Below are 22,201 nucleotides of genomic sequence, written 5' to 3'. Positions count from 1 at the left end.
GGGTCTCTGAATTCAAATACTAACTACTACAATTTCCACCTTCAAAGAGGTTGCATTTTCTTCCTTACGTCAGAATGAAGGGCATTCCAGAAGTCTCCCTTGACCAACACATTTTGTTGGCTTGCAGAATCCCTGGCATGCAAGTGAAGCTACATCATGTAAAAATAAATGTTTCACATCACCAACCGCTGTGTCTTCTGTCAACATTGTGCTGTCCTAATCCAGAGGTTCCCAAACTGGGGGTCCCCAAATTATTTTGGGGGGTCCCCAGATGATTAGCTTAATGTGCAATATTGTTTTCTCACTCAACAGTAAACAAACCAACATACAATTGTAGTGTTTTAACCCTGTAAGACCCGGATATATTTGTACTTTTTTTAAACTTTTTTTTAAACCTTTCAGATGGTTTTGTAGGAGTACTTTGAATAGGAAAATATAATGTTTTTAAAAAAAATGTTTTGGTAAGTTTTTATGCAAATGTTGACATATAGCAACGTTGGGTCTATCAGATAGCAAAATTTCCAATAGGCCATTTTTATGGATAACATGGCAAATGTGTAATTACTTCACTAAAACAACTTAATGATTCATTTATATGGTTTATTATTTGGCCTCAGATCAATTATGAATAATATTTGGCCTCAGAACAGTATACATTATGAATAATAACACCAATAAGCCATATTTTTAAATCATGTATTTTTTGCAACCAAGAGGGCCCAACGTTGACCAAAAGCAACAAGTATGAATCATGCTCTAATTTAAATTTGGGACATTTATTTCACAATAATAACATATGTACATGTTCTAGACATTGTAATGTTCACCAAAACAAATATTACAGGCATATTACTTACGTTTTTGTGAGGAATATCTTCCAGAGAAAAAAAGAGATGCTGTTCCAACAGAGATTTTTCAAGTTGTGATGATTCCAGCTCTGTGGGGGGTATTTATATGCAAATATCCTGGCCAATGGCATTGTAAGACTAAACAATAGGACCCAATGAGGATTTATTTATCTATATTTATTTATTTAAACATCTTTCTTTATAAAATATAATTGTTGCCAAAAAGCATCACTGGGTCTTAGAGGGTTAAAAGGGATCTGCACATTTCTAAAGTGACAATTTAAGGACTTTCAAGACCTTTTTAATACCTCTAAAAAAAACAATACTATAAAGAATTTGTCAAATATTACCTAAGAAAGATATATTTATCTGTGGAACTGAGTCAAACTAAATGTAATGCCTGAACTACTACAATTCCAATTCTTGTCAGGGTGGGGGTAGCCTGGTAAAATATCCCGGTTGCCATCCCGGGGCCAGAATGGTCTTCAGAAGACACATAAAAATGTGAATTCATGCAACTGGGATGGTTTACCTGGCTAGGGTGGGGAGTCCCCAGTTCAAATGCGATTATTTTGGGGGGTCCCGGCCTGAAAAGTTTGGGAACCCTTGTCCTAATCTATTTTTTTACATTGAAATGGTTTCTTGAATGATCTTGATTGACCACCTCGTTATCTAGTCATTTATATGCAAATAAGGCCATACAGATCAATGCCTCTCAAAGTAGATTGATTAACGGTGGTTTTGATAATGTACCTGTTAAATAATAGCCTGGCCAAGTCACATTAACGTGCTGATTAGTTTATTTTGTTGGTTTCATTCCAATCCAATCATAATAATTGCCAATAGAACAACGAATTAATCAATAGCAGAATCACTGAAAGACTTACAGGTAACAGTCATAATGAAAGTAAACAGGCATGTGGCTATTCATCCACTTTGATGAATGGATGATTGTGACAGCTAACTCAGAACTTATTATCTTAATGTGTACTTACAAATAAAATGCTCTGTGTATGGCAAAAATCTAAGTGTTCCTTATTTTGAGAGTAACCTGAAGTCAGTTGTGAAAAGTGGTGCTAGGATGTTCTATGTAACATAATCACCAATATGAACATACATTCACTTGAGCACAGATGCTCTTTTTCCTGCAGTGACAATTTGTGTGCGTGGGGCTGTGGGCACGCACGCACGCACACGCACACACACACACACACACACACACACACACACACACACACACACACACACACACACACCCACACACACACACACACACACACACACGGTTCAGTGCTTTCACTATGTGCATAATTCCCAATGACATAATCCACTGTGTTCAAATCACTGATGCTGTGATTACATCATCAGAAGAGAGCCCCTTGGGGTGGGGGCATGATATAGAGACAGACCGTGTACACATTACAAGTACAGGAAAACAGATGATGATTTTGTTGTGTTTGCGGGGCTTACAGACAGGGTAAGTCACACATGCACATGTCTGTGTTCCATAGACATCTTCAGACATTACAGTGTAACAATAACATATACAAAGCACAGCCTAGGCCTACATAATAAATCGTAAAATTATCAGTGAATTTGAGTGGAAAGAAAAACAAGACAAATTTGTTGAAGAAGTTGCAGCCGCCAATAGAGGACCTTTAAGAAGCCAGTGATCATGCACTCAATGTATGGGCAGCATATGGAACGCTTCAGTGCCAAGTAACAGGCTTAGTCTGTCAGCAGAAGCTTTCCATTGTAATTTTCCACGTCCCATTGATTCTGTGTGGCCGTAAGTGGCCTGTAATTGACATATGGGTGGTGAAGTAATCTTTTAAGGCAGCCAATTGGCCTCACTGCTGGTGCATATACTATACACACGTGCATGCGTGTGTGTGTGTGTGTGTGTGTGTGTGTGTGTGTGTGTGTGTGTGTGTGTATGCGCGTGTGTGCATCTGTCTGTTTGGATGAGTGTGTTTGTGTACAGTACATCTGCTTTTGTGTGTACTTACTGTATGGATGGGCTGAGTCAAGATCACTGCTACCCCCCCCCCCCCTCCCACCCCCATATGTTATAGGTGCTGTGCACTGTGTTCTGACTGGCAGTTACTGGCAGTACAGCTATCAAGTTACAAGGGGGGCTCAGTCCAACCAGCCACTGAAACACTGATACAGTAGGCACAGATTGTGCATGTGCGTCTGCTTGCTGTATGTGTGTAAGTTAGTGTAACAGAGAAATTATGATGTGAAAAAGTGATACTGTGCGTGTCTGTGTGTGTGTGTGTGTGTGTGTGTGGGGGGGGGGGGGGGTCAGAAACCGCTGTTCGGTCAGAAACCTTCTATCTCCATATTATTTCATGCCCTATTTGATACTTTGTCATTTGATAGCGTCGCACAAAAGTAGCAGAAAATAGCCAGTCTACAAGCTCGCAATGCCCAGAGATATGCTATTTTCATTATTTAATTATAATTTTTTAAATCCTTGCAGTTTTTCACTTAGAAATAACATGCCCAAAATAAGGACACCAGGCTTAAAGTGGTTAAGTCCGTCTGGGAGTTTTATAAATATTTAACCAATGAAAATGTGTGAAAAGCTTGTGACTAAATAATAACTACATTGGATCCATTGGAACACAGGTTCTTTTTTCCCATTTCCTCAAAGGTAACAGTTTTTGTGGACATAAGGTTTCTGCCCGTAAGCAAAAATATGATGGACGTCAGGTAAGGTTATTGGCCAATACGATCGGGACAATATTCAAACACTGCCCGTGAGCAAGCACTAAACCCCCAGTAGCACTAGGCTGACTTTGGATTTTAATTCAATGACTCTGTGTACACAGTAAAATCCAGAGTGTTAATTTAACTCAGACATAGTCAAAGACCTGACCAGCCTGATGGTAACACTAATGTCTCTGTATGATGCCAGTGTTGTGACCCTTGGCAGAGACAACCAAATGAACGGCTGTTCACCGCAGTGGCCCGTCAATCAGCAAGATGGCCGTGCCAAGGCCCCAGATGGCATCTCAGTGGGTACAGTTTGCTGCTGGTGGTGGCAGAGGTGTGGCACACGCATCACTGAAAATCCATCTGTACTGTGTAGAATAGGATTCCACCAGATTTGTGCAGCATCTATAACCTTGTTCTTTTACTGGTTCAGATTACAAAGTCAGCAGATGGAGAATGTACATTGCCTTTTTTTCTCCCATCTGCCAACACCAAAGATTGCACAGTTAATCACATGTAAGTACACCGTATGTTGCAGTATTATTTGCATGGTGCATAGAGTCATTCTAACATTACTAGTACTAATACTCTAACTAATACTTAGATGTCCATAGCTTAATCTTTGAGACAAGCATCTGCTACTGGCAGAATCAGCCAAGTAGACTGTCATTACTTCTTATAAGTTCTGATGTATCTCTGTTCAAACTGACAATCACTCCATTAGAGTGGGGTACTGATTATAAGCCATGACTTCTGTAAAACAGCCAACTCTTAATTTTAGTTTCCAAAATAATTGTATAATGAAGGCATAATGATAAGTATCTGTGTTGCTCAAATCATTAAGATTATCATTATTAGTTTGCATCCTGCTATTTTGATTAGTAAATGTCTAGCAAAATAATAATTATGAAGGTACGCTAAAACGTTTAGAGGTATGGGTTGCCAACAACTGATTAAGTGTAAATTATTATCTGTATGATGGCATACTTGACATAATCTACACATGCATTTCACTCCCCAGTACTTTGTTACAAACATAAATATGAGAGATCAAAATCTCCCTGGTCAACGCCTGCTCTAACCGTGTGCCAGGGTGGTGTCCTTGAGCAAGACATCCATGTCTTGCTCAAGGAGTAAGACTCACTGTATGTCGCTGTAGATAAGAGCTGTAGCTGAATAAATAAAATGATGAACGTGTAAATATTGTAGTATATCTCTGACAAAAGTCCTAATCTTTGACTATTAGTAGCTACAGTGGTTGCTGTGCTGCAATAATATTCTCAAAAACATCAATGTGGAGGTGCTACATGATGAGCAAAAGTGTGTTAAGAGTGATCTTCGGCTTTATTAAAGCGTTTCATGTTTTTCATTGTATTGTAATTAATGTTTTGGCAAAGCACTTTGCAAATGTGTTTTGAATAAAGGTACAATCTAATTTATTATTATTCTAAATAAAAGGGAGTGACGTGGTGTCACCCACGTTGTTTATCTTCTTGAACACCCTGCACTACCTACTAATTCTCTCTCTCTCTGTCTGTCTCTCTCTTTCTCTCTCTCTCTCTCTCTCACCCCCCCCCACTCATCCATCCATCCATCCATCCCTCCTGCTATCTGAGCCTTTGGTCATATCTCTCTCCAGCAGCCTGTACTCAGTGACTAGACATGCACTCTGAGTGCATAGACAATATATCACAAATAGAGAGATGTAGAACGGAAAGAGGGAGAAATTACAGATTGAGAAATCATAACTTACCTTTGCAGGAGGAAGGCCGTTCATCCTTGGACTATCATTCCTAGAAAAATATGACGTAGTACACTTAGATTGTTGGCCTAGAGCTTCAGGAATAAAACACTGACTCCATATTTCACATTCGATCAAACCTTCATCACAGGCACGTTTGCAGAAAGCAAACAATGTTTTGATCTGGCTCTCACTCCAAGTCTTTTGCAGACTAAACGGCTTGAATAAAGGTCAAAGTACATACAGTAAAGCTGATCCCCTGAAATCTCAAATTGGCTGCTGCTGGTACTGTATAAGCTAGTATCATAGCAATAAGAGTAATGATGTAAACCCTTGATTTATACTTGGCTACACGCGGTCTGGCGCACCAAAAATAACTGATCTGCAAGCTCACAACACATCACACTGCAACGTGTTTGTGAGCTTGTCGAACAGTTATTTTCGGAGCACGACACCGGCGTTCGACCTAGTGAAAATCACCGTTTACAGTTGTGTGATCATGAAAGGGTGAGTCTGTACTACTACTGTAGGGCCAAAATATTGCCAAACTCACCCATTCTCACTAGACTCCATGACGTCCTCTCCAGGCGTTTCATCTGATCTTGCCCCACAAACACTCTCCTTAAAATGGAAAAAGACAAAACATCACTCAAGTAAACAGTTGGTTTTATAAAAAAACAACAGCAATCAAACCAATCTGTGGGGGTGGCGAGAGCTTTACCTCTATGCCACATGGACAGATGGCATAGAGATTCTCGTGTAAATATAGGATCAAATTAAGGGGTGTAAGTGATATTTTCTTGTTAAATAGCTCTATATTCCAATAGAAATAGTTGCTATAGAGCGTTCAGTAACAGGGGTCTCCCCCTTTCTCCACCTCTGCAGAAAAAATACATTTTCAGGACGGGAAACCAATTTCATCCAATCAGGTGAGAGAACGTGTACAGGATACAGGATACAGGATATACAAGTGTAATTGGAAGTGATGAAACAAAGAGATGAGCAGACAAATTTGGAATTGGAACAATACAAACTTGAAGCAGAGAATTGTTTTAATAACGTTTTTTTAATTTATTTTAACCAACAAATATCACTTACAGCACCTTTAAAAGTGAAGTGAAATTCTTTATGATGTGTGTCTCAAACAGCAAAAACGAAAAACACAGATGTCTAGGTGACACAGTTGGTCACAATGAACCAAAAGGAACAGAATATAGTGTACCCTGCTACTTGGTGTAGTGTACATTCTAACCCCACTGGGGGCTTTCTGGCCCTTATTTACCATCAGTGGCCCTCCAACATACAGTATAACTGCCATATCCTTACAGTCAGTCAGTCCCTTAGAATACCTCCTCCCCTGCCAGTCGCAATTACAATTATATGTGTGTCAGGGTGTCCTGTGTCACCTTCACGCTTACATAAGAGGAGTGGGCAACACACAGTGAAGGTCTAGCTAGCTGAGTCGTTTTTTTTACTTGGAGCTAATCCAAATACCGGTACCTATTTCCATCTTGGCAACTAGTGTGTTGGTTATGAAGAGCCATACAGCAAGTTAGCTTTACATTACGCGATTGTGACTTACAAGCCAAGTGCGTTTGTGCAAATAAATCACCCGACTTGCCTACGCACGCAATTTGCAACTGGACCAAGACAAGTCTTCTAGCTTGCCAAAAGAAGCCCCGCCCCCACTGATTTTCTGTAATTACAATTTTATTGCTCCTAATATTGATGATTATTATTTTTTTTTTACTTTGTTTATTGGGTTTTTCCACAGCAGGATTCAGCATTAAAGGCATATGATGAGGTACAGAAAAGCTTTTTAAAGCAGCCAATAAAATACAAAAGCTCAATAAACACATTGAATTATCACCCCAAAACATGAAGACATAAAATTTATATTGATGATTTCTTGAATAGTATTGTATGTCTATATCTTGATTAATTGAATACAAACAAGCCCTCTGTTTAAAAAAGAAATCCTATAAGCATTATTGTATAACCTTTTACATTTTAAGGTTGTTGGCAAACTACAAGGCTGCTGACTAAGTGTTTTTTTCTGTTCTTTTTTTCTTATCTGGTATGCGGATGCACTTGCAAAAGATAGAGACACCTGCCAGATTCTACATCAGCAAGCCAAGTCGCCCAGCTGGTAGAGTTTCAAGTATAAAATAAATTCCTGTGCACCTTCAAACACAGGTGCACATTAACGTAGGCAGGCTATAATAAAGGAAGGTTGATGGTGGACATGGTGGTAATTGCAGCAAGGAGACACAGATTTCGGGAAAGGTCTCAAGGACCTTCCAAGAGAATCAAGAAATAGAAGGGGGTGCTCCGCAGAGCGCATATCTCGCCCAGACTGGAGGAATTTCCAGGGCTGTCAAGTCAAGTTCCTGTAGGTTGCAGCCTTCAGGACCCCAAGGCTATGATAGAAGAAGGTACAGACAGTCCACAGGCCGGGCAGGCCCCATTGACAAGCATGGGAGGCAAAACTGGAAACGAAAGTTCGGTGAAATACATAGAGCCAAAGATTTTTTTTTTGCTTTTTCTGCCTTTATTGATAGTATATAGTAGATTGACAGGAAATGGGGAGAGAGACACGGGTGAGTGACACGCAGCAAAGGTCGTCGGGATTGGCTGTCTGCTGATTGCTTTCAATCAGCCACGCTTTTCTACACTGCAATCACAGCTCATTCCCACAATATAAGGCAGTCCATTTAAATATGGCTCCCTAATACACTAGATCTCTGCTTTTCAATTGCTGCCACACACACGCTGCTGCTGGCAAAGCTTGCGTCCACCACCACAGCCTCCACCTTCTAGTTCAGAGTCTTGCATGGCTCAAAAGTTAAACTGAATGCCAGGAGGCACGGACCTACTTGCAATGTCACAGGTTCAAATCCGGCTCAGAGTAAACAAAGCCCTCATTAGTAGCTAAACAAAGCCACTAATGAGGGCTATGAAACCTGTAAGCAAAGTTTGCAACATTAAAATGGAAGTCCACCATCGCAAAAATATCAGTGCCAACCCACAACTAACATGAATGTGTTAATATAGTCAATTCTCCTCGTGTAAGTTAAACCAGGTATATTATATACATAGAGATGTTGTGCTGAAAGATGTGTACATACATCTAGTATTTAGTTAATTCCATCTCACATTTCACAAAGGGCAAGCAGGTTCAGGGAATGGTTGAAACGTTCTGAAAGATTATTCTAACAAGACATGGCTATTGTTTGACACGTCGACTATTGTGAGTATCAAACCTATGGCCTTGTGGGGGTCACAGAGGGAAAGCAATAACCCACCATCGCAGCAGAGGTGCCTCTGGCTTCAAAGAGACAATTGGAATTGAGTCCTTGTCACTGCGCTTAGGCCTGTCACAATTATTACATAATCGTCATTTTCAAACATGTTCCAAAAATAGCAGAAATTGTTTTGGAAAGCATAAATGTATTACATGTGTCAGTAATTTCTTTCTGCATATTTAAGTTATTTGTTATTTGTTAAAATGTTATTCTGTTCCAATGTTCAATGTCAAAAACTTAAATTAAATCGTGTATCGCAATTATTTGTGTGACAATTAAACTTACATTTGTTATGGTGACAGCCCTAACTGCACTAGTGACTATATATTACTGGTTGGTCAGAGACTGGTTCAGTCTGGTGGGGAACTGGGATATAGGGTGTGAACCTCTCTACTTGTTATGCTCTCCTGGTGAAACTCAGGTGAAAAAAAGAAGTGACTCCATGTAGCCTGGTTCCAGACGAATCTGCCTTTGCAAAATTGCATCGCACTTTAGCCCTCGGCAGATTAGGTCTGGCCCCCCTCAATAGAGATTTCATTTCTCTCCCTCCGAAGTCGTGAGGGACCAATCAGGGCCCAGTATCCCAATGTGGGCGGGCTTATCACCTTATTTGGAGCAATGACGTACAAGGAAGCACTGCTCTGATTGGTTCGTACAAGGAAGCACTCCTCTGATTGGTTTAGGTCTAACCAATAGAGTCCGTTTGGATCTTTTTGTAACCGCCCCTTGGAAAACAAGACCAGGAGACCTGGTTCTGCCAGACCCAGAATGAAGTCCTAGTATGTAACACTACAAACCACTTTATAACTGAAAAGCATAAATCATTTTATCATTTTTGTGACATAATAATGATGTCATGAATAGTTTGTGACGAAAGGGGGACAGACTTTTTTGGCTGGGGCCGGGGGACAAAGTGACATACCATGTATGGAGAAAACAGATACAAAGCCTCATGTAAGCCCGACCCCTTGGGTCTGGCAAAAATCTATCGTTGATAGGGACCAGACTAATATCCACGCAGTGTGTCATGTGATATTGTCTGGCCACGCGAGGCTAGACTCCATGTGTATCAGAGGAGGCACATGATAATCTACACATAGTCTTGTGTAGCCACTAGAAGGAAAAAAAAACATCTGCACTGAGCAATAGTTTTTGGTTAACAGAAAGGGTTTTGGTAAAACACTTTTAACTCTATATTCTATAATAGTAAGTAAGTAATTGTAATTGCATAGTAATTGCTATAGAGTATTAGTTCAGTAACAGGGGTCTCACCGCTCTTTAGTAAACAGAAAATCATAAATTCTGTCAACTCAATGTTTTTCTTTGTTTCTCATGTATGAGACTCTCCTGATTGAATGAAATTGGTATTACTAGCTGAAAACAAATCTTAGCTGGAGAGAAAGTGATTCCCCTGTTGTGGAAAAAAACACTCTATAGCAATGACTACTAAATAACAATATATCTTAAATTACGATTTAATGCCTGAGAGTAATTTCTGAAATCAATGTTTGATTTGACTTTTCTCTTTCTGACTTGGCCTGGATGGGTCTCTAACACTGGTTGCTAGAGAGTAGAGACTATTATGTGTCATTACAAGACTAACGGTCGGTGGGTGGTGGTGCTTGAGTGGCTGTGGATGAGGAGCTAAATTTGGGAAATGTTGCCCCCCCCCTGTCCATAGTTCCTAATGTATAATACTATTGAATCCTACTAAACAATATATTATCCACATCTACACCAACAACACTTTGTGTGGAGCAGTGGTGGAAAAAGTACTCAGATTTTGTACTTCGTAGATCGGCTATTTTCAAATAGCCAACGTCTATATAGGACTGAACTGAACTAAAGCTGTCCAATAATTGTAGCGGAGTAAAAGTACTACATTTGCCTCTAACGGAGTAGACGTAAAAGTATTGAAAATTTGAAATACTCCAGTAAAGTAAAAAATATCTCAAAATTGTACTTAAGTACAGTACATGAGTAAATGTACTTAGTTGCTTTACACCACTGGTGTGGAGAATGGTACATGATGATAAGTACAGCAAGGGATAATCACTGCGGAGGCAAAGCCCCCTCCACTTTGCACCGGGGAGCGGGGAAATTTGTAAAACCCAACTATTAAGAACAGTGGAGCTAATAATACAGCACGCAGGGAGCAGTTAGGGTTAAGTGCCTTGCTCAGGGTCACTTCGACACAGACTGGGTCAGGGAGGTATAGTAGGCCTGTCACAATTATTACATAGACTGGGGCAGGGAGGTATTGTAGGCCTGTCACAATTATTACATAATCACCTAATCGCAACTATTGGGGATAATCATAATTATTTTTGCATTAACACATTCCATGCCAGAGTTTAATCTCATAATGTACTCACCAGTGCCAGCGTTTTATTGTTGTTTTTTTGTTTTTTTCATGTCACCACAGACCTCGCTAAATAAGTTAAAAGTGCGCGTTCATTTGGTTCTAAACACACAGCGGATCTGTGAGAAACGGCCAGCGAAAATAGTTTCCAAATCCGAGCCGCCATCTTGAAGATACAGCGGATCAACGCTAAACAGTGATCAGCGAGGAGAAAAACAACAACCGAGAAAATCGAGTTTTAAACAGGATCCCAGACAGGAAGCGGATACGATCGAAAAAAACGGAACCCGAATAATTCTGTTTCCGACCGGAAACCGGAAACGGAAATGGATCAAAAAAATTCGGAAAGTGCACCTGGGGCAATTTCAATGGGAATCGGCGGTTCGCGTAGATCTACGCGATTGGCACGCTGCGGCTTTAAATAGGTTCGCGTAGATCTACGCGATTGGCATTCAATGTGTTAATCATCATAATCATTTCCATTTCACATTTTCCGAAAAATAGCAGAAATAGTAGATCTACAAGCTTACAACGTGTCACTTTGTGAGGCGTTGTAAGCTTGTAGATCAGCTATTTCCGCTATTAAAAAAAACGTTTTGTATATTTGTCATATCTGCCCTGTGCAATCTTTCATTATGAAGCCTAAAAGGCAAACAGAAATTACATTTGTATTCATATGTTCCAATGTTCAGCTTTAACTTAAAGTTCTGCTTTAAGTTGATAATTAATCATCAACTTAAAGCAGAACTATGTAACTTTTTTTTATGAATAAAATGTAATTTTGACCAATCTGTATGGCAGAGTAGTTTAATACAATATAACATCTACAGTTAGGGTGGTTGTATTTAGTCTCCCTGCTCTTCTATTGAGACAGTTGGATCGTGTCAAGGGTAAAGTCTCACCTAGACACAGGATCAGACGTGATCCCCTGAGCAAGCAGGAAGGCTCTATTAGCTCAATTGTAAAACAAAATCTGCACTTGGGCAGGAAACCGGGTTCAAATCCAGGGTAGAAGAGGAAAGATAGATAGTGCTGCTTTAAATTTCGTAATCGTGACAGCCTTACAGGGAGGCGAACCAGGGACTGTCAGTAATGACCTAGAAACAAGTACCAGCTGAGTTAGACACACACACACACACACACACTTTTATGTTCCCCCAAAAACATAAGTTATATTTAAATGAAAGTTGTTAGATTCAATAACTTGCAGAAAATGTTAGCTTAAATAACCGTTAATGGAGTACAATTTTGATTATTTATATTCATTTAGAATGGTGATGAGGCCGCTGGGTCAAAGGTTAACTGAAAATAAAGACCAGTCTCCGACAAATCACAATCAAGTATTCTCTGTGGCCATGGTAAGTAAGGGATCATGTACAGTGAGCTAGGCACTTATAGCCTGGCATGGCCAGACTAATATCACTGCGTAGATATTAGTCTGGAATCTCTGTGTGGAACCTGCATTTCCAACAGGCGGATTAAAAATAATAAACCCGCCCGTATTCGCATACTGGTTCCTGATAGGAGCCCCACAACTTCGGGGGGCAGCGAAATCCAATCACAACCGAGCAGGGCCAGACTAAATCTGCCGAGGGCAATTTCCTTTTTTGCACTGGCAGATTCATCTGGTTTCCAGGCTAAGGCACTTCTGCTTCCATAGCAACATAACAGAGGTAGAACAGTGGTCTGTTGTTCAGAGATAAACAGACTGCAGAATGCCTTGATTGACCAACCAGAGTCAAGGATTCAACACTAATCACGCAGTCACTGCTCGACAGCATTGTAGGGCAAAGGCTCCAGGACACAGAGGAAGACACATCAACACACAGATGAAGCTGAAGACGAGATGCATTGAGAGAGACTCACTGTTTGGTCCCTCTGGTTGTTGGCGAGCTGTGCCAGCCTAGGGCTTTGCATGGACCTCCTGGGTCTGCGGTCGGGGTTTGGGGCACTCTGGGCTCCCTGCGAGGCCGCGGTACTCCCGTCCTCCCCGCCGATGGCACTCAGGCTAGCTCTGCCACTCGCCGGAATGTTCTCCTTGTTGATGTCCACCCTTAGGGACACGGTTCTGCTTTCAGAGTGGGGAAGAAGAAAGGAAACGGGGAGATCAGATTCGACTCTCTCTCTCTCTCTCTTGATTTCCTCCCTCTTACACTTTTTCCCTCTGTTGACATGGCATCAGATGAAACGCCCAAGGGGTATCCTTATGGCAAGGTCATCCAGATATCTCATTTACTTATACTCTGCCTTCTCACTGTTTAGCTTTGACACTAATCTATTTACGGTGAATACCCTGCTTGTATTGATGTTTGGCTTTCTGGAGTGAACTAATGTAGCTCCTGTAATCCATGCTGTCACTGTCCTTGCAGGCTCCACTAGTACTCTATCAACAAGGATTAGCTTGGTGATGCTAAGTATGACGCCAGTTGTTGTGGTTCTATTATGCCTCAGTGGACAGGACCTGTAGGGAGACATACCAAAACCCAGACAGAAACCTGCCATAATTGGAGGATGATTAATCAACTCTTTCTCCCTTGTTACTAGCGTGTATACTGTATATAACTCAATTCTGTATGTTTCATATCCTTTGTTAATCTTTATATTCTATATCTATTTCTTATTTCTTTGATTGTTTCTTTTATAGTACAATATACCCATTAAAACTCCTAGTGAGAAGCGAGTGCAAGTCTAATTTTGATGCCTTACTAGAGGTGTGCATTGGCACTGCCCTCACGATTCAATTCGATTACGATTCACCAGGTAACGATTCGATTCGATTCGATTACGATTAACCTTGTAATAATTCGATTCGATTCGACGATGCATCACGATGCATCACACTTTTCTATTTTACTGCACAACATGGCTAGTCTTTTTCCTCAGTCAATACAAGTATAGTCAGATATACTGAACAACATACACATCTGTCTGCTGCTCTGTGCATTTAGCAATATGATAAAAAAAGGTATAAATAAAAATAAAATACAAAATAAATATTTGTAATCGATTATTGACATTTGTGAATCGATTCATAATCGTCCATGTCCGCATCGCGATTAATCTATGAATCGATCATTTTTCACACCGCTATTACTAATTAAGTGTGATGATGACAGCATAAGATAGCAGGCGAATGGTGTTCTGGTATCTACTGTATGTACCACTGAACAGAACCTGGCACAACCTCTCCATACCTGCTCCTGCCTCGGAGCCTCGATCCTTCCTCCTGCTGCTCTCTCTGCTGTCGACGTCTCTGGCGCGCTGTGGGTGTCAGTGTCGCTCCTGGAGACGCGGCACGCGGAGACACTGTGCGGCACTCTGAACCCTGACCTCCCGAAATGTCCACCTCAAACAGGTGCTGCTCCACGGTGGATCGTATTGTCCTGCCCAGGACGCTTAAAGGACAGGGGAACAAGCACAGAGGTGAGAAATACAATAGGTTATGCTGTATTAACTGTAGAACGCACAGCAGGGCCCTGTGTGTATCATGGATTGTCACTGATGTACTGTAATGTAATAAATTGCACGGAACAGAACATTGGCAACAAAGTATTATATCATATAACTGTGTACTGTGTTACAATGGCAATTGGAGGGCAATCCACTTACTGTGTCACATCTGGTCTGCAGAAGACAGGCGAGAGATGATTACTGGACAAAGAGACAGAGTGACAGAGAGGAAGGAGAGACAGTGAATGAGAGGTGAATGAGATGAGGGAGGCAGAGACGGAGGAAGAACAGAGAGAGGATGAGAGAGATGACAGAGAAGAGGTTTAAAGAGAACAAAGGGCAAGAAAGAGCCAGCATGAAATAGAGGTTAAGAGTGAGAGAGAGAGAGAGAGAGAGGGAGAGAGAGGTAAGTCATGTTAATACCACAAAAACAGGTGGTCACAAGCAACACTTAAAACCCCAGACTGCAGCTGACCTGAGGTGATCACAATGGTGTGTGTGTGTGCGTGTGCGTGTGCGTGTGCGTGTGTGTGTGTGTGTGTGTGTGTGTGTGTGTGTGTGCATGCATACTTCAGCAATATTAACACCACACACAGGTCCTCTGAGAGCACTGCGCTGCTGGCTTCCATGGCTACCATAAGTCTCTCCCTTTCTCTCTCAGAAACACAGACAGACATGCGCATAATAAAAGAGCTCTGTGTGTGGCAGCCTAGGACATACCCACAGACTGATTGTTTTGGGATGCCCAAAAAGGAGGCAAAAAGGCTGGCAAAGTATTGTGCCGTCTCTGCTATAATTGTCAGCCACCATGTATGGCGGAGACGCTGTTACTTATACCCATAGAGTACTGAGGGACATGCTTATTGTATCATGAAGACATATGCCAGGATTTTGTGAATGTAACCTTACTTCACCTATAATATTTGTGTCCTTGTATGCTCTCCTTTATGTTGACATAAATAAATGTGTGTGTGTGTGTGTGTGTGTGTGTGTGTGTGTGTGTGTGTGTGTGTGTGTGTGTGTGTGTGTGTGTGTGTGTGTGTGTGTGTGTGTGTGTGTGTGTGTGTGATGGTGACATGCCCTGTGCCACAGCCAACTCACTAAGGTGGAACTCTGCAATTTACATCGAACAGAAACAACCAAGTTAGTTTTTACTTTATCTGTAATGGTCACTAAAATGAGTCTGTATACACACAGCTTTCTACACTTCACCGGTCCGGTAAACTGTGCAGCAGTTATGGCGATTCCGTGCCTTGCTCAAGGGCACTTCAACAGCATTGTGGGCACCGTAGATGCAACACCTGCCACGTGACAGTGGCCAGCTTACAATCTCCTGATATTACCCTGTCACTCTGGCTAACGGTCATACTCATACCCTCTACCTCAATACTGTACGTCCTGGTACATGAAACACTGTAGTGTACCAGCTTGTTCAAGTGATTGTAGCAACATCAACGGTGATGATCTTAAAATGCTTCCATAAACAGTGGTGTTGACAGTAACAGCACAGCTTGCAGGAGGGCATGGCCAGCGTAAAGATATGAGGGAGAGATACTGATGCAATGATGGCACAGTATTAAGGTGACTTTTGTAGTGTTGCTACGAATATGTGTGCAACACCAAAGTTATACGCAATAATGATGTGTTATCTCATAATGAGATAAATCTTGTTTGTTAGTGCTCAGTTGTTCTATTGTAAACTTCAAAATATATTACTGTTATTGCATTATTGCATTGTTGCTGTTATGATTGTTCAAGCACTTTGTAACATTGTTTAAAAAAGTGCTATACAAATAAAGTTGTATTATTATTATAATCAAGTGATGGTTTGGATGACACTCACTGATACATGATGTGTATCTAAATCAAAACAGGTGCTGTAAATGCCTGGTGACCTTTTGTTGTTCCGAGCTGAAAAAGAAATCATGTCCAAAGGGACACCTCTGCGAAACATTAACTCCATACTTCCAAAAATACATATGGCACCATAACGATACAGGTTAAAACAACAGAAAAGTGGGTTAACTTAGTGACTGCCAATAAGCCATTATAACCATAACCCTCAAGAAATGTCAAGGGGTAAGAATCATTAACACCTCTTGGATGGCATAATGCCAATTGACAGGACATTCTAGAGAACAACCTTCCTCCAGGCTATAGGCAGTCTATTGCATTTATTCACTTACAGTATGTAACCGCAGCCTGCCCACAAATACTATGCACCAGGGGAAGAAGGTTGTAAGTCGAGTCTTTGGCAACGCATCAACCAGTCTAGACACATCAACCTTGGGTCCAGCTCAACAATGACCTGCAGAGATCGTCTTGTACTGTATCTGTGATTCTTTGCAATGCGCTCATGGAGCAGGGATTCAGCATTGTAAACACATTTCTTTTTTTTAGGTTGTTGAAATTGTGGCGTGTGTGAATCAATTGAAGACCATAACTTCAAAATCTCAGTGTAGGAAACACAATAAGGAAATGTGTGAGCAACTGACATGTGTGAGCAACTGAAATGTGTGAGCAACTGAAATGTGTGAGCAACTGAAATGTGTGAGCAAATAAAATCTGATGTGTTTTTGGTTGGGCACTGCAGAAGGAATTTGGACGCTTAAGAAACCCACTGGAGGAAGTGACATGATTATGTAACATTATTTCATTTCATCAAGTTATTTAATGCCACTGACAGCAGTGATATTACTGGCTTATGATATCACTGAGTTACTTGGAGATGTACAACCTGGAGATGTAACAGTGTGTGTAAGCTCTTTGGTATGAGACTGGCTTGTGATTGTGAGTCAGGAAGGAACTGATGAAAGTGAGCTAATGGCTAAAAGAGATCACAGGAGCACTACAGCAGAAACAACGACTTTGCTGGTAATCTTATTTTGGGGTTACTGGAGTAGGCTCATTACCGGAAAGTCTGTGGTTCAAATTCCGTTGGGAAAGTCTGAATGTCTTAATGAAAGTGATTAAAAAGAGCAGGGCACTGCTGAAAATAATAGCATCATTTCAGAAACCATTTGTAGTAATACCCATATTTTTTAAAAATCATTATCCATCAGATATACTAAATGTATGAATACATTATACATTTATTTTACATTATGTGATTCCATTATTTGTTCAGCTTGTCATTTGTTTATCATGTATTGTTGTTGTGATGTCATTCGTCAAGTTGAGTGTTTCTCGTTGAGGAGGACCACAATGGAAATAAGCCCTCTGGCTTTATTGTGTTTTCATCCTCGATGATGCGAAAGTGCTCTTGTGCTTTTATGTCACCAAATAAAATCAATCAATCAATCAATATTATTATTATTATTGTACGGGAGACATGGAGCATTATCACAATGTTAACTGGACATTAATCATTTACCTCAAATTCTTTATTGCTTGACCCTGCCGTTGATTATTGCTGACAAAATAATCAACTGAATAATCAAGAACATTGAGAACATCACACTACAGGAGGTCTTACAATAATAGAACACCTTGGGCTGTCCATTACTAAATTAAAATACTGTAGTGTGTGTGCGTGTGCGTGCGTGTGTGAGAGTGAGTGAGAGAGGGAGAGAGATGGTGGGGGTTGGTAATTCTGTGGTCATTATGAGTCATACCCCCCCCCACCTCTACACACACATACAATAATAGAAAGTGCCGATCACTGGGGCCCTGGCTTATGAAACTGTAGCCGTGGTGACAGGATATACGAGTTACCTATGCAAGGTTACCAAACAGTGAATCGGCATGTATGAAGTAGGCTATGTAACATATTTCACAGGTTCTGGATTTGTCTCCATAAGCTATGCCTCGGTTTCAGATAAGGCCCTGAGAACCTAATTTGGAACATAATTGGAGTTCTGGGAACCTAGAACTCAGAACTAGAACATTTTCTAAAACAGCAAAAATAGCAGATCCCCAAGCTCACAATCTAAATGCCAACAACAAAATCATACCACTGATCATTTACCTCGCATTAGAACCTCACCTAATTATGTTACGGCAGTATTGTTTTTTATAGAAGTCCATTATAGACTCTGATCTTTGCTGAGAGAGTCGTTAACTTGTCAGCAGAATCACTTGACCTTTTGAATTCCATTTGGCAGTTAAGGGCCATCCACACCAAGAATGATAATTATAATGATAACTGTGAACATCCACACTGATGAGCGATAACATTCTGTAAACTATGGTACCAAGCACACGTTGCATGCTCCAGCTGTGTTACTCTTACTGATGTACATTGTGCAGAGAAAGAAAAAGAAAAGCAGAAGGGCATGGGGTTCATGTAGCTTAGAGTTACAGTAATATTTGCATAATTGCATAATCCAACACCGTTACGAGTGTTGTTGTCTTATATACGGTAGACAAATCTGTGTCAACATCCATTTGATAGTATCCTGCCGATCGTCAAAGAGGACATCAGTAAGGACCAAACAAAATGATGAGCCATGTTGAATTTGAGTGCTGTGTTGAACATAATGTGTTGAACATGATGCCCTGTAAATTCGGATAGATTTTTGATTGGCTGTCAGTGTTTCTATCATTCATCAAATCTCTCTGAAAATGATCCCAATGATATAATTCGCCAGACTGGTATACACTCATGTATGATTGCTTGTGTGTCCGGATGTATGTGCACGAGTACAAGAGTGCGTGCTCAAGCATGTGTGCTTGTGTGTGAACTGTACTGTATACGTGCAAGTGTGATCATGCTTGTTTGTGTGCCTTTGCCAGAGTGTGCCTTTTGTCTGTTTTATGAAAGACTTATTTTTTATGAAAAAATAAGTCAAGATTGCATTGAGAAATCTCTCGGAGAGGGACAAAAAACTAAACAATGCAAAGCACTCACACAGGAAACGAAATACTGTGCGTCCTGTCCTCAGGTGATCCAGCACTAATTCACAGTAGGACATTAACCCTGACCATATAAATACTATTTCTCAACATGGAAAGGGGGAAAGCTAAAACATTATTCTGTGCTACTCTAAAGTTAGTGTAAAAAGTAACAGCATTCTTTTAAGGTGAGACAAAGGTAGAGGTGATTGTGTGTGTGTGTGTGTGTGTGTGTGTGTGTGTGTGTGTGTGTGTGTGTGTGTGTGTGTGTGTGTGTGTGTGTGTGTGTGTGTGTGTGTGTGTGTGTGTGTGTGCGCACGCGCGCACACGAGAGAGAGAGAGAAAGAGAGAGAACATGCAATAGCTACTGTAAAGATTTACTATTTAAAACACAGAAAGTTAAATGTACACTGACAATTTTACTGACCCGAATCCATTAAGGCAACTCCGCACCAAACAGACTCGTCCAGACTATTGCAGACTACTCCAGACTGCAACAGACTGGTATTCGGTTGGCAAAAGTTACCATTTAAGTCTGTCAGCCGACTGGCCATTCATGTGCTAATTTGACTTTTAGCGTGCCAGCGTTGCCAGGTCTGCTTATTATAAGCGACTTTGGGCTTGTTTCCCTGCAAAGCCACTTAGGGATGTTCCCAGCGTTTTTTCTTCACTGACGTGCAGTGGTGTAAAGTAACTAGTACATTTACTCAAGTACTGTACTTAAGTACAAGTTTGAGGTACTTTTACTTTACTGGAGTATTTCCAATTGTCTATACTTGTACTCCACAACAATTATTTGAAATGTTTAGTTACTAGTTACTTTGCAGATATAAATCATTATGAAACATACATTAACCACTTTAGCCCTATTTTGTACCTATAAGCTATTTGAAAATAGCAGATCTACAAGCTCACAACGTGTTGCGATGCACGCGTTCTGAGCTTGTAGATCTGCTATTTTCAAACATTTTTGTACTTTTACTTTTGGTACTTTAAGTACATTTTTATACCAATACTTTAGTACTTTTACTCAAGTAAATGTTGAATTCCGGACTTTTACTTGTAACAGACTCAGAGTACATCTATTGCATTCAAGCCTGGAATTTCGTCATTTTAGGGGCAAGGCCACTTGGCCTTTGGTGTTGTAATTTTTTGGAGGGCACAAAGGCCCTGCCCGGCCTTCCTGCCAGGGCAGGAAGGCCATCCAAAAAAATAATAACGATTTTTAAGTCCAAAAATGATTTTTAAGTCCACGGAAATAATGCATTTAACTTGAAGGTTAAGGATGATTGTATTTTAATATATTATAAGAATAGTATAACTATCTGTGAAATATTACCCATTTATTTCACAAAATAATGTGTTGGCAAATGACCAATATTTAGTTATATAGGTCTCAATATGTCACATTCAGCCCTGGACTTCACTGACTGAAGTAGGGGTCACATTAATCACATTAGATTCACAGAATGTATTTTACCCACAAGTTATTTTCATTCAAATGAAATGTGAATGAACTTGCACTAATAATGACTTTAGTTGATTTTTCACTCTTTAAAATATAGTATTTCTTAATTATTAATAATTACTGCTTGTAGATTGGCTATTTTCACGATTTTAAATTGTTTTTAAATAATAATAAAAAAGGAACATACAAGATTTCCACCCGACAGCCATAATATATAGCCAATATATGGTTCTGTATCAGTATATGAGTCCGTTTTTGAAGATTTCATTCTAATTGGCTACTATGCCTGAATATGAATTTCATGAGCCTGGGTAGGTCACCCTGGCTTGGCGGAGATATGCCCTGTAGCACACTCCGCACAGCAGCAGCAGCAGCAGGTGAAAGCAATTCACTTAATTGCTCGTTCTCTCTCCCTCTTTCCGTCTCCTCAATCTCTCGCTCGCTCTTTCTCTCTCAATCTTTCACTCTCCCTTTTTTCTCTCCCTCTCTCTTTCCTTCTCTCTCTGCCGCTTTCTCCCTCCCTCCGTTTCTCTCTCCCTTTCTTTCTCTCTCCGTCTCTCTCCCTTTCTTTCTCCGTTCCTCTCTCTCCCTCGCTCCTGGTGTGTCTCTCTCTCTCTCTCTCTCTCTCTCTCTCTCTCTCTCTCTCTCTCTCTCTCTCTCTCTCTCTCTCTCTCTACCACTCTTCCTCTCTCTACCACTCTTCCTCTGTCACTATCTCCCTGCTTTACGAGCCTATTCATGCAATGCTTGAACTCCCACTCAGAAAGACATGTTTACATACTTGCGCATTACATATTTATACATAAACACGGATGCATGTGACTCCGTCACTGGACAAATTTACACACCTGCTCCCAATCACCACAGCGCAAAAGTAGGGCAAATCAATCAATCTCTCTCTCTCTGGGAGCAACAACAAGAAACAGTGAATGTAGGTTTTCATAGACATGGTCGCTTGTTTCTCTCACATAATCTGTCAACACCGACAGCCCTCTGTTGTCACTGCCACTGCGCTACCAGTCGGCTAAAAAGCTGAACATGTTCGGTCGGCTCTGGGTCGGCCGAAAAGGTCCCGACGGACCCCCCGACGGACCCCTAACCGACTGGCCGACGCTTCCCGAAGCCAATTCGGCCCAAAATCGGGCCGACTCAGATTGGTCTGGAGAGGGCTTTACCAAACCTTGAGTTTAAGTAATGTAATTTCACAGGAAATGATGGTGGATACGGTTCAGAGGTGGCTGCACGATGAGTCATGGGTCTCAGGTGTCAAAGAGGTGTGAATCAGGTTACGTTTATTAGCTGCATGTGTAAACACACGTTTGGTTTAGGAAATGCAGGGGCTTTATTCTGTATTGTGTCAAAAGAGCTCCTGCGTGGGGCACCGATGGCCGAGTGGTTTAGGCGCATAACACATAATATAGGCTCTAGCCTGACAGCGAGTCCTCGGTTCGATTCCCGGTCGAACCTTTGCTG

General features: G+C 40.9%; 1 protein-coding gene across 2 annotated transcripts in view; it reads right to left on the bottom strand.

Moving 5' to 3' along the window:
• The window catches only part of fam13a (family with sequence similarity 13 member A), a 90,955-nt gene that overhangs the window by 22,380 nt on the left and 46,374 nt on the right, over nt 1–22,201 (bottom strand). For both annotated transcript variants that reach the window (XM_080456309.1, XM_080456310.1), the window contains exons 10-14: nt 14,587–14,628; nt 14,172–14,372; nt 12,844–13,045; nt 5,864–5,931; nt 5,323–5,362 (exon numbers count right to left, since the gene is read on the bottom strand). In XM_080456309.1, coding sequence (XP_080312435.1) covers nt 5,323–5,362; nt 5,864–5,931; nt 12,844–13,045; nt 14,172–14,372; nt 14,587–14,628 — 553 coding nt within the window. The remainder of the gene's footprint in view (nt 1–5,322; nt 5,363–5,863; nt 5,932–12,843; nt 13,046–14,171; nt 14,373–14,586; nt 14,629–22,201) is intronic.

Source organism: Gymnoscopelus braueri, assembly GCF_963280865.1.
Source record: "Gymnoscopelus braueri genome assembly, chromosome: 2".
Lineage (NCBI taxonomy): Eukaryota > Metazoa > Chordata > Actinopteri > Myctophiformes > Myctophidae > Gymnoscopelus > Gymnoscopelus braueri.
Note: the sequence above shows the minus strand (reverse complement) of the source record. Positions and strands in the feature narration are given on the sequence as shown.